The sequence below is a fragment of the Triticum dicoccoides genome, chromosome 2A (assembly GCF_002162155.2).
Source record: "Triticum dicoccoides isolate Atlit2015 ecotype Zavitan chromosome 2A, WEW_v2.0, whole genome shotgun sequence".
Taxonomy (NCBI): domain Eukaryota; kingdom Viridiplantae; phylum Streptophyta; class Magnoliopsida; order Poales; family Poaceae; genus Triticum; species Triticum dicoccoides.
Genome location: NC_041382.1, coordinates 391,390,528 through 391,407,520, shown reverse-complemented (window position 1 = coordinate 391,407,520; position 16,993 = coordinate 391,390,528). Strand labels below are relative to the sequence as shown.

The 16,993-nt window shown below is 42.5% G+C and overlaps 1 protein-coding gene across 1 annotated transcript in view; it reads left to right on the top strand.

Moving 5' to 3' along the window:
- Window positions 1-13,881: 13,881 nt before the first annotated feature.
- The window catches only part of LOC119354662 (DDRGK domain-containing protein 1-like), a 4,868-nt gene continuing 1,756 nt past the window's right edge, over window positions 13,882-16,993 (top strand). The window contains exons 1-6 of the mRNA XM_037621394.1: window positions 13,882-14,146; window positions 14,255-14,348; window positions 14,446-14,552; window positions 14,941-15,042; window positions 15,125-15,286; window positions 15,595-15,651. Coding sequence (XP_037477291.1) covers window positions 14,006-14,146; window positions 14,255-14,348; window positions 14,446-14,552; window positions 14,941-15,042; window positions 15,125-15,286; window positions 15,595-15,651 — 663 coding nt within the window. The 5' untranslated portion in view covers window positions 13,882-14,005. The remainder of the gene's footprint in view (window positions 14,147-14,254; window positions 14,349-14,445; window positions 14,553-14,940; window positions 15,043-15,124; window positions 15,287-15,594; window positions 15,652-16,993) is intronic.

Here is a 16,993-nt window from a genome sequence, read left to right as displayed (position 1 = left end):
CTCTGACACCTCTACAAATCCCTGCTTCCCTCTGTGAAGGGCCTATCCATTTACTTTTATGTTGAGTCATCATCCTCTTTCTAAAAAGCACCAGTTGGAGAGCACCGCTGTCATTTGCATGTATTATTGTTAGTTTATATTGAGTATGACTTGACTGGATCTCTTTTACCATGAATTACAATGTCTAGTCAGTCCTTGAACTTTAAAGGTGCTCTGCATTTATGTTTTGCGGTCTCAGAAAGGGCTAGCGAGATACCATCTTGTTATATCATATTATGATTGTTTTGAGAAAGTGTTGTCATCCGAGATTTATTATTATTGCTCGCTAGTTGATTATGCCATTGATATGAGTAAGCATGAGATCTAAATGGTATTATGAATATGGTAGGTCATAATCTTTGCTGAAAACTTGAATGCTGGCTTTACATATTTACAACAACAAGAGCAAACAGAGTTTGTAAAAGTTTTTCTTTATCACTTTCAGTTTATCAACTGAATTGCTTGAGGACAAGCAAAGGTTTAAGCTTGGGGGAGTTGATACGTCTCTGTCATATCTACTTCTCCAAACACTTTTGCCCTTATTTTGGACTCTAACTTTCATGATTTGAATGGAACTAACCCGGACTGATGCTGTTTTCAGCAGAATTGCCATGGTGTTATTTTTGTGCAGAAATAAAATTTCTCGAAATGACCTAAAAATCAACAGAGATTATTTTTGGAATATATAAAAATACTGGAAGAAGAATCCACGTCAGGGGGGCCGCACCCTGTCCACGAGGGTGGGGGTGCGCCTACCCCCTGGGCGCGCCCCCTGCCTCGTGGGCCCCCTGATGCTCCACCGACATCCACCTTGACTCCATATATTCACTTTTGGGGAGAAAAAAATCAGGGAGAAGGATTCATCGTGTTTTACGATACGTAGCCGCCGCCAAGCCCCAATCTCTCTCGGGAGGGCTGATCTGGAGTCTGTTCGGGGCTCCGGAGAGGGGAATCCATCGCCATCGTCATCATCAACCTTCCTCCATGACCAATTTCATGATGCTCACTGCCGTGCATGAGTAATTCCATCGTAGGCTTGCTGGACGGTGATGGGTTGGATGAGATTTATCATGTAATCGAGTTAGTTTTATTAGGGTTTGATCCCTAGTATCCACTATGTTCTGAGATTGATGTTGCTATGACTTTGCTATGCTTAATGCTTGTTACTAGGGCTCGAGTGCCATGATTTCAGACCTGAACCTATTATATTTTCATGAATATATGTGAGTTCTTGATCCTATCTTGCAAGTCTATAGTCACCTATTATGTGTTATGATCCGTTAACCCCAAAGTGATAATAATCGGGATACTTACCAGTGATGACCATAGTTTGAGGAGTTCATGTATTCACTATGTGTTAATGCTTTGGTCTGGTACTCTATTAAAAGGAGGCCTTAATATCCCTTAGTTTCCAATAGGACCCCACTGCCACGGGAGGGTAGGACAAAATATGTCATGCAAGTTCTTTTCCATAAGCACGTATGACTATATTCAGAATACATGCCTACATTACATTGATGAACTGGAGCTAGTTCTGTGTCACCCTATGTTATAACTATTGCATGATTGATCGCATCCAACATAATTATCCATCACTGATCCATTGCCTACAAGCTTTTCACATATTGTTCTTCGCTTATTTACTTTTCCGTTGCTACTATTATAATCACTATAAAACCAAAAATATTACTTTTGCTACCGTTACCACTACTATCATATTACTTTGCTACTAAACACTTTGCTGTAGATATTAAATTTCCAGGTGTGGTTGAATTGACAACTCAGCTTCTAATAATTAAGAATATTCTTTGGCTCCCCTTGTGTCGAATCAATAAATTTGGGTTGAATACTCTATCCTCGAAAACTGTTGCGACCCCCTATACTTGTGGGTTATCACACACCAACACCAACAAACAAGCAACAAAGTCCTCAAGTTTATAATCCACATCTTTCTAGCAAGATGATGGGCTAATTTGTTGTTCTAGAACATACAGACTAACAACAAAATCGAAAATATAACATCATGCGAAAAATATTGTTACTTCCGCTGGCTCAATGTGGATGGGAGTAATCCCTGTTATCTTCTATTTTCTGATTTGGTCTTTCTGGTGGTTTGTTTCAACACAAACACCACGCAGTGCTTTCTTTATCTACGTATATAATGGGTATGAAAGAAATTAGTCAACTACCTGTAGCCAATAACATTGTAGTCTACATAACCTTTTTTTACTTTGCACGGTCCATGTCCGTTAGCGGGCATGGGGCATCACGTAAGTCGAGGAGCTCTTGCACAAATTGGATCATATATCTAAAAAACAAAGTATGGATTAGATAAATAAGGCGAGAATCCTCACATTAGATAAAACCTTAGAACTCTCCAAGCACAAACATATGTAGCATGGCAGTAGATAAAACCCTAGAAAATGCCATGGCTCATTGTCCAGCACACATAGAAAAATTCACCATGGGCTCAACACGTAGAGGCACACATCACATAAGGGGATGAAGAACACACCCAGGAGCTGGTTTTGGGAGGGGAGGAGGGGTTCGTACCTCCTGCCTGCTCGGCCACCATGGCCAAAGAAGGGCTAGGGTTGGGGTTGCTTCATGATCAGAGAGAGATGCTCTCCTATAGCAGAGAAGAGAGGGAGCTTCACGAATGGAGAACCAACTCCAAGTCGAACACAAAAGAGATGGAGAGGGCACCTTGTCCATGGCGTTCGATCTGGGGCGAGGTGAAGGGGGGGGAGCTTGCAGGTGGTGGGGATAATATAAGCAAGAGAGAGGAGGTGGGTTGCAGGCTGTTGGGCAGGGCGCTGGTGGCGGCGGCGGCAGTGGCGGCAGCGGTGGGGGAGGGCTCCGGCGAGTGGTGGCGGCGGCAGACGAGGAAGATGGAGAGGAAGAGGGAGAGGAATCAGGAAGGAGGGGGCGGCGAATGGGAACGAGGGTCGGCTAATTTGTCTCACGCAAGCTAGCTCCGTGCGTTTCCACTTTATCCGATTAAAAATAGATCGGCATAGTAAAATTGGGACAGGTGGAACGAGCAAGGAGGCGCCCATACCGCGACTCTTATTGGGTTTAATTTGCTCCAATATTTCATAAAAATCTTCATGAAGTTTCAGCTTGTTTAGAGTTGTGCAGAATAGGTGGCCTGGCGTAGCTTTTCCAGGTCCAGATTTCCAGCTGCCAGAATTCTCCCTCTTTGTGTATACCTTGCATATTATGAGAGAAAAGTCATTAGAATTACTCTAAAAGGCATCATTATGGATAAAAACATCATAAATAACAGTAAGGAAACATGATGCAAAATGGACGTATCAAGCTCATGATTGGGGCATGAATATAACATGGACTTAAGCCTCCCCCAAGCTAGAGTGATACTTTCTCCTTCACGAGGCCAAAAAATTTATATGTAATTCCGGTCACGATGAACTAGATGCATATGATAATTTTTTTTGGTGAAACTCCAATTTCAATCGATTCTAATTCCAAGATCCAATATCATCGCATAGCCTATACCATGCCAATGCTTTTCCCTTCAAAAATAAAGGGAAAACCTTCTTCTTAACTTCATCTCTGGGTAAACCTGCAAGCTTAAATAATCCACAAATTTCTTCCACATATATCAAGTGCATATCAGGATGTTCAGTTCCATCTCCAGCATAAGGATTAGCTAGCAGTTGTTCTATCATACCCGAAGAAATTTCATATTCAATATTTTCAGTAGGTGCAGTAGGTTGATGGGTATCTAATTGTGGTTCCGGTCGAGGTGAAGATACCCCGAACAAACCCCTCAAAGGATTGTTTTCCATAGTAACAAGTGACAAGAAATTTCAGCACGTAGTACTAATTTTTCCTTACCAATTTCCACTACCAAGAGCGCTTCACTCCCCGTCAATGGCACCAAAAAATAGCCTTGATGACCCACAAGTATAGGGGATCAATTGTAGCCTTTTAAATAAGTAAGAGTGTCAAACCCAACAAGGAGCAGAAGGAAATGACAAGTGGTTTTCAGCAAGGTAATGTCTGCAAGTGCTAAAATTGTAAGTAACAGAGTAGTTTGATAGCAAGATAATTTGTAATGAGCAAGTAACGGTAATAGTAACAAAAGTGCAGTAAGGTATCCCAATCCTTTTGAGGCAAAGGACATGCCAAAATGGTCTCTTATAATAAGCAAAGCGTTCTTGAGGGTACACGGGAATTTCATCTAGTCACTTTCATCACGTTGACTCAATCCGTGTTTGCTACTTTGATAATTTGATATGTGGGTGGATCGGTGCTTAGGTGTTGTTCTTACTTGAACAAACCTCCTACTTATGATTAACCCCCTTGCAAGTGTCCGCAACTACGAGAAAAGTATTAAGAATAAATTCTAACCATAGCATTGAACTTTTGGATCCAATCGGTCCCTTACGGAATAGCGCATAAACTAGGGTTTAAGCTTCTGTCACTCTTGCCACCCATCATCTAATAACTACTCCACAATGCATTCCCTTAGGCCCAAATATTGTGAAGTGTCATGTAGTCGACGTTCACATGACACCACTAAGGGAATCACAACATACATACTATCAAAATATTGAACACATATCAAGTTCACATGATTACTTGCAACATGATTTCTCCCGTGACCTCAAGAACAAAAGTAACTACTCACAAGTGATAAACATGCTTAGGATCAGAGGGTATTAAATAGCATATTGGATCTGAACATATAATCTTGCACCAAATAAACCATATAGTAATCAACTACAAGATGTAATCAACACTACTAGTCACCCACAAGCACCAATCTATAGTTCCGGTAACAAGATTGAACACAAGAGATAAACTAGGGTTTGAGATGAGACGGTGATGTTGAAGATGTTGATGGAGATTTCCCTCCCCAAGATGGGAGAGTTGTTGGTGATGATGATGACGATGATTTCCTCCTTCGGGAGGGAAGTTCCCCCGGCGGAATCGCTCCGGCGGAGGGAAAAAGTGCTCCTGCCCAAGTTCTGCCTCGAGACGGCGACACTCCATCCCAAAAGTCCCCTCCTTATTTTTTCTAGGTCAAAATGACTTATATACCAGAAGATGGGCACCGGAGGTGGGCCAAGGGGAGCACAACCCACTAGGGCGCGCCTGGGCTCCCTGGCGCGTCTAGGTGGGTTGAGCCCACCTGGTGGGGCCCTTTGGTACTTATTGGCTCCAATATTCCTCATATATTCCATAAAAATCCCCCATAAAGTTCTAGCTCATTTGGAGTTGTGCAGAATAGGTGGCCTGACATAGCTTTTCCAAGTCGAGAGTTCTAGCTGCCGGAATTATCCCTCTTTGTGTGTACCTTGCATATTATGAGAGAAAAGGCATTAGAATTACTCCAAAAAGCATTAATATGCATAAAAACATCATAAATAACAGTAACAAAACATGATGCAAAATGGTTGTATCATCTAGATGCACATAGATAAAGAAGAGAACCAATCATCGAACGATAAGCTTTCTGATCGTAATCCTTACCATACACATCTGCATCCAGCTTACCATTCATGGGCATAGGAGTTTTATAGCCCTTCATTTTGGAATCTTGCATTTTTAACTTCTTTAGGCATTCTTTCAGATATTTCACCTGAGAAATGAAAATTCCATTTGCCTGTTTACGAATTTGCAGTCCGAGAAAGAACTTGAGTTCACCCATCATAGACATTTGATATTTATTGGACATCATTTTCCTAAACTCTAAGCTGCAAACATTGTTAGTACAGCCAAAGATAATATCATCCACATATATTTGACATATGAATAGATCATTATCAACAGCACGGGTGAAAAGTGTGGGATCAGTGGATCCTAGCTTGAACCCTTTGTCGAGCAAAAACTTCTTCAAGGTGTCATACCAAGCTCAAGGGGCTTGCTTCAGCCCATATAAAGCTTTCTTCAACCTGAAAACTTTGTTAGGAAACTCGGGATGTTCAAAGCCAGGTGGTTGTCTAACATAAACTTCCTCATCAATTTCACCATTAAGGAAAGCACTTTTCACATCCATTTGATAAAGCAAGATATCATTGTAATTTGCATAAGTGAGAAGAATACAATTGCCTCAAGGCGTGCAACAAGAGCATATGTTTCACCGAAATCAATACCTTCTACCCGAGTATACCCTTGAGCAACAAGACGTGCTTTGTTTCTCACCATAATGCCATTTTCATCTTGCTTATTGCGGAAAATCCATTTTGTGCCGATGATATTGTGCTTCTTGGGATTCAGTTTGTCAACTAGTTCCCATACATCATTCAACTCGAATTGCACCAACTCCTCTTCCATTGCATTCATCCAATCTGGATCATTCATGGCTTCTTCATACTTGGTAGGTTTTGCCAATGAGACAAAGGAGAAACTGCCACAGTAGTTAGCCAAACGAGTGCGTGAACGAGTTGTGGGTCGATAACCTGGATTCTCAATTTCATTGAGAATTAGTGAAGGGTCAACTCGATTTGCCACTCGTGGATGAGGATTTTCATCTTGATGATCATTATCATTTTCATCAACATCAGCATTTCCTTCGGTATTGCCATTTTGTTCGGCATTTGGATTTTGATTGTCATTTGCATTCCGAGGAACATTAGCTTCGACAGTGGCTTGACGATTTCTGCTTCGGGTCATGGGGGCATCATCATCAGAGGATTCAGGTGCATTTCCTTCAATAGGCTTGACTCTCCCAATGGCCATTTGCCGAATAGCATCAGAAATCGGTGGTTCATCTATCACATTTGGCGGGTGCTCCTTTTGGGAGTCGTTAGATTCATTGAATCGCACATTTACCGCTTCCATAACTTTCCCGTGATGAGAGTTATAGACACGATAGGTATGCAAGTTCGAGCCATAACCAAGAAGAAAACCTTCATGTGCCTTAGGTGCAAACTTGGAAGAATGATTCATGTCAAGAATATAGCAAGGTGCACCAAATACATGTAAATAAGAAACATTTGGTTTCTTGCCAGTGATAAGCTCATATGAAGTTTTCTCAAGGAACTTGTGAAGATAACACGGATGGTAACATGACAAGCAGTGTTGATAGCATCAGTGGGTGTTTTGTACTCACTGAGCGTTGTTCTCGCCATTTTAATGAGGGTTCTATTCTTTCATTCGATAACTCCATTCTGTTGGGGAGTGTATGCAGCAGACAACTCATGAGTAATACCATTATCATTAAGAAATTCATCAATGCGAGTATTTTTGAACTCGGTTTCCATTGTCACTTCTCACATGCTTAATACGCACATCATACTCATTCTGGGCCTTCTTAGCGAAACTTTTGAAGATATCTTGGCTGTAGGTTTTGTCTTCGAGGAAGAATACCCAAGTGTATCGAGAGAAATAATCAACAATAACCAAACCATATTGACTACCACCAAAGCTTGCATAATTTTGAGGACCGAATAAATCCATATGAAGATCTTGTTATGGTCATAACTGTCTTGGATGAGTGATGCTTATTGGCCAATTTACCAGCCTCACATGTAGCACAAAGATGATCCTTGTCGAATTTTACATCAGAAATGCCACGAAGATGATTTTTATTCACCAGGGTCTGCAAATTCTTCATACCTGCATGACCAAGTCTTCGGTGCCACAACCATCCTTCGGTTGCTTTTGCAAGCAAACAAGTTTGGACTGAGGGACCCTTAGAGAAATCCAGAATATAAAGATCACCCTTTCTAATTCCCTCAAAGATGAACGAATTGTCAAAGGCCATGAAAACAATGCATTTGGATATTGAAAATAGAACTAGCATGCCTAAGTCACATAGCTTGCCAACTGACATAAGATTGAATCCAAGAGATTGAACAAGTAAAATATCATCAATGGACTTATCCTTGGATATGGCAACTTTACCTAGCCCAATTACCTTTCCTTTGTTGTTGTCGCCAAAAGTGATATACTTCAGAGGAGAAGCAGTTAAGTTGGGGTTGACAAACAACGACTTGTCTCCGGTCATATGACTAGTGCATCCACTATCCATTATCCATTATGTACACCCGGAGACATATCCCTTTTCTTTCGAGGCCTTGGCCATGAAGCAGTAGGTAGGAGATTCATCGTCGCTTGACGGGTTCTTGAAGTAATTTGTCGCAAGAGAAGAGGCACGTGCTATGCCAACCATGCCCGAGTCGGAATCCTCATCGGATTCATCAGCTTCTTTGGAGGTAGACGATTCTGCTTCTTCAGAATCCATCTACTTGCCGATGTACGCCTTGGCCTTGCGAGAGGTATGCTTGCGCTTGGAGGAGGACTTGGAAGGGTTCCTTGATGAAGATCTTGACGAAGATTTTGAAGTGGAGTTGTCCTTCTACTTGAAGAATTTCTTTGTTTTCTTTTCTTCATTGGAGTCGTAGTTCTTGCTCTTGCTTTTACCTCGATAGTTGCTAGAATCATATCTTCGACTAGCACGGATTTTAGCTTCCCAGAGAGGGCAGTCCGAAATGAAGTGTCCAGGCTTTTTGCACTTGAAGCAGGTGTATTCTCCCATAGGTTTTGACGAGGATTTTGAACCGCTAGAGTTGCTTGAACCTTTCTTCTGAAATTGACTTTTCTTGTGAAGATGTTGGAATGTTTTCGTGATTAATGCAAGATCTTTGCTGAGCCTTTCTGGATCATTGATAACCCACGAGTATAGGGGATCAATTGTAGCCTTTCTCAATAAGTAAGAGTGTCCAAAAAAAATGAGGAGCTAAAGGTAGAACAAATATTCCCTAAAGTTCTATTGGCCACCGATACAACTATACGCACGCTTAATGTTCGCTTTACCTAGAACAAGTATGAAACTAGAAATACTTTGTAGATGTTGTAGGATAGGTTTGCAAGATAATAAAGAGCATGCAAATAAAAACTAGGGGCTGTTTAGATGAAGAAACAACTATGTTAGTTTTAGTAGAGAGCTTTTTCTCACAGGAAAGTTATTTGTCCCCAGGCAATCGTTAACTAAATCAGTAATCATTATTGTAATTTTATATCATGGAGAGGCATAAGCCAACATACTTTCTCTACTTGGATCATATGCACTTATGATGGGAACTCTAGCAAACATCCATAACTACTAAAGATAATTAAGGTAAGACCCAACCATAGCATTAAAGCATCAAATCCTCTTAACTCCCATACGCAAACAACCTACTTACTCGGGTATGTGTTTCTATCACTCACGCCACCCACCATAAGCAAATCATGAACATATTGCAAACCCTACAGCGGGGATCCCTCATGCTTGCGCGACACAGAGAGCACCATAGGACAGCACCAATAATAAAACATACAACTCAAACCAATCATGATCATCAATCAACCCATAGGAGAAAATGGAACTACTCAAACATCATAGGATGGCCATGCATCATTAGGAAATAATATATAGCATTGAGCACCATGTTTAAGTAGAGATTACAACGGGGAGAAGAGGTGTTAGACTGCTGCATAGAGGGGGATAGAGTTGGTGATAACAGCGGCAAAGTAGTTGGTGTAGATCGCCGTCATGATGATGGCCCCGGCGGCGTTCCGATGCCACCGGGAGAGAGACCCCCTCCGTCTTCTTCTTCCTTGACCTTCCCCCTACATGGGAGAAGGGTTTCCCCTCTGGTCCGTGGCCTCCATGGCAGCGGAGGGGCGGGAGCCCCTCCGAGATTGGATCTCTCTATCTGTTTCCTTCTGTTTCCGCGTTCCCTATTTCTGGCCTTTCACCGTTTCTTAAATTCCCGGAGATGCGTAACACCTCCAACCAACCTTTGGGGTGGCCACAAGCCCCCTGGGTGTGCCCTACCCCCCAAGGCGCGCCCCCGCGGTCGGACCTCTGTGCTGCTACGGCCGCGCGATGAGACATGACGGTTGCTTTCGTGACGAGGCGGGACATCTCTCGTGCTTCCGCTTCCATGCTCACCTCTCCCTTGTGGCAATCTCTCGACCCAGAACTCATGTTGGCCATGGCAGACGCAAGGGAACGATGATGAATGACTTGTTTGTTTTTGTGGATGAGGAGTTGAGGAAGAATGTGGAGTCATCTTGGAGTAGTAGTATTTTATAACCGAGTACTAATACGCTCCTAAGTGGGAAACCGTTTAGGTTTTGATCGGTGTGAACAGGTTTGCAATTAAATATAGCGTGGTAGTAATTTGGAATGTAACGGGACAGAGGCTCAAAATTTATTGACGGTTCTAAGTGTGGCACTATTCCCGGAAGGCGTAACGTGTGCATGCTTTCTCGGCCGCGTACGTGGCGTTTGCACCATAGGGTGTACCACAATAGGCAATGTCAGCACACGTCTTGTTCCAATAACCGTGCACGCTCGTTATTACCATCACACATGCTTCTTTTAATTAGAATGTGTGACCGTCTAGCGCACACACGTTGATCTGTCTAGTTGTTTCTGTTTGTTGTGGCTAATCACAAACAGTTCATCCGTGTGAAGTGTATGCCATCATTCACAGACACTTTGATCTGCCTGACCGTTTCTGTTCTGTTGCCTAATCGCAAACAGTTAATCCTTTTGAAGCGTATGCCCTCAATCACACACACCTTTATCTAGCTGTCCGTTTCTGTTGTTCCTCCTCATCACAAATAGTTAATCTCAGTGAACTGTATGCCGTATATCGCACACGCCTTCATCTGGCTGCCCGTTTCTATTCTTCTTCCTCATCGCAAATAGTTAATTGAACTGAACCGTATGCCCTGCATCACACACGTAACTAAAATTGGAACCGTGTTTGATGCATCCGTCATCGCAAATATTTTGCACCTTTTTTGACAGGTTTTTTACACCACCGTTTGTGATTAATGCATCGCACACAGTTTCGTCGAAGGGTCTCTGATCGTAGTGTCGCGTTAGCAGAGTCCTGCAGTAGCGAGCATCAACTACAACTCTACAAGGAGTAATCAACACTACTAGCAACCCACAGGTACCAATCTGGGATTTTGAGACAAAGATCGATACAAGAGATGAACTAGGGTTTGAGAGGAGATGGTGCCGGTGAAGATGTTGATGGAGATCGACCCCCTCTCGATGAAAGGATCGTTGGTGATGACGATGGCTTCGATTCCCCCCTCCGGGAGGGAAGTCTCCCCGGCAGAATAGCTCCATCGGAGCCCTAGATTGTTTCTGCCTAGGTTCCGCCTCGAGACAGCGGCGCTTCATCCCAAAAGCTTCCTTATGTTTTTTTAGGTCAAAACCTTTCATATAGCAGAAGATGGGCATCGGAGGCCTGGCAGGGGGCTCACAAGCCCTAGGGGCGCGCCCCCAGGCTTGTGACCACCTGGTGGGTCCCCTTCTGGTATTTCTTCATCCAATATTTTTTATACATTCCAAAATAATTCTTCGTAAATTTTCAGGACTTTTGGAGTTGTGCAGAATAGGTCTCTCAAATTTGCCCCTTTCCGGTCCAGAATTCCAGCTGTCGGCATTCTCCCTCTTCATGTAAACCTTGTCAAATAAGAGAGAAAAGGCATACATATTGTACCATAATGTGTAATAACATCCCATAATGCAATAAATACCAATATAAAAGCATGATGCAAAATGGACATATCAACTCCCCCAAGCTTAGACCTTGCTTGTCCTCAAGCGAAAGTCAAAATCGATAAATATGTCCACATGTTTAGAGATAGAGGTGTCGATAAAATAAAATACGGACATGCGAGCATCATGATCATCTTTAGAACAACAACATATATTATCATATAATTTCTTATGCTAAAGTGACAATTCGTTCACAAGGTAAAGTATGAATCATAAATTTCTTTGAAAACTAACAAACTATGATCTCAGTCATTGAAGCAATTGCAATTTATCATAATATCGAAAAGAGTCAATGCAAGAGCTTTTGTATAGCAAGTCCACATACTCAACCATCTTTTAGTCTTTCACAATTGCTAACACTCACGCGATACTTATGAGTTCAAAGCCCCAGTCGGACACAGAGAAAGATAGGGGCTTATAGTTTCGCCTCCCAACCTTTTACCTCAAGGGTAGTGTCAACAATAATAATTTATGATAACCTACATCCGAGTGGGTATATATATCTGGATCTTTCCCCAACATATAGTGCTTGCCAAAAATAAAAAGTGTAAAAAGGAAAGGTGAAGTTCACCATGACTCTTGTATAAGGGTAGAAAGTAAAAGTAAAGGATATATAGAACCTTCGCAGGGGGAAGCAGAGGTTGTCATGCACTTTTATGGTTTAATCTTTTGGAGAGTGGTGTCTCCTAAATTGGTTAGGTGTCACTTGGGAGCCTCCAAGATCATGTGGAGTTGAACCAAGGAGTTTGTAAGTGCAAGGAGATCGTCTACTTCGTGGAGATCTACCCGAGTGTGGCTAGTCCTTCATGGATGAAGGCCATGGTGGAATAGACAAGGTTGCTTCTTCGTGGACCCTTCGTGGTGGAGCCCCCCTGTGGACTCGCGCGGTCGTTACCCTCCATGGGTTGAAGTCTCCATCAACGTGGACATACGATAGCACCACCTATCGGAACCACGCCAAAAATCTTCGTGTCCCCTTTGTGTTTGCCTTCTTCAAACTCCTCCTTTACTTACATGTGCAATGTTTTATGTTTCGCTGCTATACTCGTAGAATTGCATGTGTCGGGTGATACTTGACTTGTTAGAATTGCTAAAATATGCCCATAACTAAAATTGAAAAAATGTTAGGTTTTATTTGGTCAAGTAGTCTAATCACCTCCCCTCTAGCATGCTTTCGATCCTACACTTAGGAGACATCGGATATGCATTCTTGGCTCGAGGGGCATCGCGGGTGGTGCATGCCTCCTCCCCCCTGATGGTGGTGGTGGATCAACACAAACATGGGGAGAGGGGGTCAGGATGGAGAGCGGGCGATTGGCTGGGAACTCCTCATTGGCGGTCCATGGGGAAGTACGGTGTAAAGAAGAGAGGGTGCCATGGCGAATGTGAGGTGGGTGTTATCCAGCTTTAAAATAGGGGCTCAAGCAAGAAATGTCCCGCTACGACGGTGAGTCGGGCGGGAATGAGAGGGTCCGGTAGAAAAAGGAAAGGTTGCATCATGGGGTGGCAAGCTTGATGGGCGCCCCTTTGATATCCAAACATGTTGACCTTGTGAGGAAGAAATAAGTTTAACCTTAGGGACGACCTTAATTATTTGTTTCAATGATTTATGAGACATGACTTTCAACGCTCGGGTGCCCCTACACCCTCTATAAATAGTAAATCCAAAAAGGTAAACAAAAAAAACCTAAAACCTTGGTACATCAAACATGATCAAACATTTGGCATTCTTGCATAATTTCAGCCTCAAATAATATTCAAGGAGACCTCATCTAAAAAACATCATTGTCCTAAGTTTATTTGCATTTTTGAGGAGTACTTAATTTTGGTGAGGGCTCCCCACATGTTATTTGTGGTTGAAAATTTACAAGAACATCAAAAGTTTGCTCATCTTTGATCTCCCAAAGTTTCAATTTTTTTGGATTTTTATTTTAAATTTACTGTTTATGAGGGTGTAGGGGCACTGGGAGCTGATACACCTTGCCCTTCATTTTTTTTATTTTAGCCTGTAGCAATCGTATGGGTGTTCTACCAGTGCTTATAAAACCTTGAATATCGAGACTCACACTCTCGAGAAGCATGCACATTCTTTAGAGGTTGGCTGCTTGCTTAGTTAAGCCAACCCGATGATCTTTTATTCGTCACTGTAAATATCTTTATTCATTATTGTAAACATTTTGACGTCTTAACAAAGTTTGCGAGTTTGTAAAAAAAAAAAAAGCAAACAAAACGGAGCCTTGATCCGAACCGTCCATCCCCGCGTCTGAACTGCAGTGCAGGGGGACTTGCGTCGTCGTCGCTTCCCCTATTCGATTCAATTCGATTCGATTCGTCCGAGAAAATAGAAATTGGTCGATCCATCGGACCTTGCAGAACGAAGCAAAATCGAGGGTTTGGAGAGGGACATCAGACGCTGCGAAGATGGACGGCGCCGGCGGGATCTTCGCCGCCGTCGTGTGCGCGCTGCTGGTCTTTGCCATCTTCCCCCTCCTCCTCTGGCGCCGCCGCTCCGATGCCACCGCCGCGGTCGACAACCACCGCCTCCCGCCCCAGCCACTCCAGGTACCCCTCCTCTCCGCACTTCTAGGTTTCCATCGCTTTGCCCAATCTAACCCACTCCCAGTAGCTACCTAGCCAGTAATCTTGCATCGCTAATCTCGTTCGCTCCAGGGGGAACGGGTGCTTCGTGGCGGCGCTGCGGCGCGCCGCATGCGTAGGAGGCCAGCTGCGGCGAGTTCGTCGGCAGCGTCCACCAGTCGTGATGGTAGTGGAACACCCGAAAGGACTTGGCCTTTCCATCGATTGCATCAGTAAGTATTAACCCTAGCTAGCTTGGGCTCTGATAATTTTCGGTTGTGCAGTTGCAGATGATGAGTCAGGGAGCGAGGAGGAGGATCCCAATGTCCCTAAAGGCTCCAAGAAGGAAAGGAAAAGGCAAGAGAGGGAAGAGCGGGAGGCGCAGCGCCAGGTTGGTCAAAGAATTAGGTTGCACTGATGTATTCTTCTATTATGCCAGCAACTGCACCTATGAACCTTAGATTCTGTGTGAAATTAGTACTCAGTCAAATCCTTCAACTTTAGCTACACAAGCATATATAAATTGTTCATCTACCATGCCAGTGTCACAATGTGCTTTCAGCTCCTGACACTAGCTAGTTAGCGTACATCTTATCATCTTACACTTATCTCCTTATACAAGATGACTGATTACTGATTTTATGTCAATTGAGAGATTATATCTTCTTTTCTTAAAACATGAACTATTGCTTATTTGATTGTTTATCTCACGACAGAGTATGGAACATAATGGCATTTGATTGCCTTTTACTCACTTGCATGGTTATATATCTTGCAAGGCTAATGAAGCAGCACGGAATTCAAGGAGAACTAATCAAGACCGTTATGAGGAAATGAGGAGGAAGAAGGATGAGGAGCGTGAGGCCCAAGAGAGATTATTGGTTAGAAGTTGTTTAACTCCCGATTCTTCTGTTTGATGCTGTTATATATTGAGCTCTCATGCTAAGTTGCGTATTGCTTTAGGAAGAAGAAGCTATGGCACGGAAAGCCAAGGAAGAGGAAGCTGCTGCTCTGGAATTTGAGAAATGGAAAGGGGCCTTTTCAGTTGATGCTGAAGGGACAACTGAAAGTGAGACGCAAGATGGTGGCCAGGGTTTGCTCCACAATTTTGTGGAATACATCAAGGTGCACTTTCTTTGTGTGTGGATGTAGTCTAGTGATGCTTTCTGACGGCTGCCACTGATTCATTGTTTGAAGAAATCAACTGTCTTGCTTTTGATATCGTGAATGCAGTAGAACTTAATGTATGATCTAATTTTTGTACATGGTATGTTGGATAGGTGTTTCATTGAAATTATTGTCAACATTAGTTTGTTAAACTGTAGAAGGATGTGTTATTGTCTTATCATTGTCCAAGTATATTGCATTGGTAAGATCCACTTGTCTTACTAAATCCACAATCTTTGCTTTGATTTTTTTTTCATACTTTCCAGAAGCAGAAGTGTGTTCCACTAGAAGATCTTGCTGGAGAGTTTGGAATGCGAACACAGGTAACTGAAGAGCCATTTTATATCAGACGGTTAGATGTTGACATTTGTAAATGGTTTAACGTTTTATTTGCTGCTATATAAAAGTAAGATTCTGTTCTTTATCTTCAGAAAACACAAAAGCTTAGCGTCGCGATGCATTGGTAGATAAAATGGTTGTATGTACGATTGGCATACGTGTAGGTCAAATACACACACAGCCTAGGCTAAGCTCTGCCGGTAGTGATGCCTGGAGGCCAGTTGCCACTGCTGTAGTCCACAATCTGGCCTCGGTTCAGATAGTGCCTAAGAGCGAGGCAATGTCAAGGTCTTCCCTGTTGAAGACAGCAGAGACTCGCTGCTTCCAGATACACCATTTTTTAGCATTGTCAATGAGCGTAAGCCCTTATGGAGCGATGATGTAGTGGATTCGGTCATAGTTTACCATCGGCACACAAAGTTGTCCTCAATGGTGGGGGACAGTGCCATTGACTTGATCCGCAACAGCATGCTGATTCTTAAAAACTGAAATAATGATAGATTCCATGAGTTGTATTCTGTCAATTTATGCTCGAAACCCTGTTGCACTGATGCCACTGACTTGCTGTGGAAGTTCTAAACTGGTATTTAGGATCTGTTCTGGTTTGTGTTTTGCCATCCTCATTGCTGGAGATTGGAGAAACAAAAAATCATGTTCTGTGTTGTACCGTGGCTCCCAAGAAAAACTAGCCTTACTTTTTACTGCACTTCTATTCCATTGGAAAGAGGTTACTTATGAAAGGTACTAACTAGAAAAGAGATTATTTGAAAACCACAGTTTTTCAACAAGATAGAGTGGCTAATCATGGTGGTTCTCAATATCTCTTGCACTTTTGTTCTGTCAAATCATGGTCGTCCATAGTCTTAGTGTCCATAATATCAATGTTCATACCAGAGTCCCTTTTAATAAGATCAGTTCAAGGATGCTTGCATCTGTTTTGGAATTACTATACTTAAGATTTTAGCCATATTGTCTTATGATTGTGTCGGAAATGATATGGAACATAAGTTTGTACTATTTCGAAAATTCACTTTGATTGTTCTGTTTTTCTTTAAACATTGTATAAAATGTGTATTTGTAATTATTCTTGTATAAAATGTGTATGACCTGTGTAAGAGGCAAACATTTCATTTATACAAACATCTCAGAATACCAGTAAGGCAGCGTTTGGCATTGCGGTGGATTCTCATAATCCCATTTGCCCCATCCTATTTACCCTGTTTTAGTGCTTGTTTGAATAACCACATAACAACATAGTTCAGCAACCACAAACTGAGCCTAAAACAGTGCCTTGTATAGTACTAGAATTTTTTGCGAGGGCCGGCT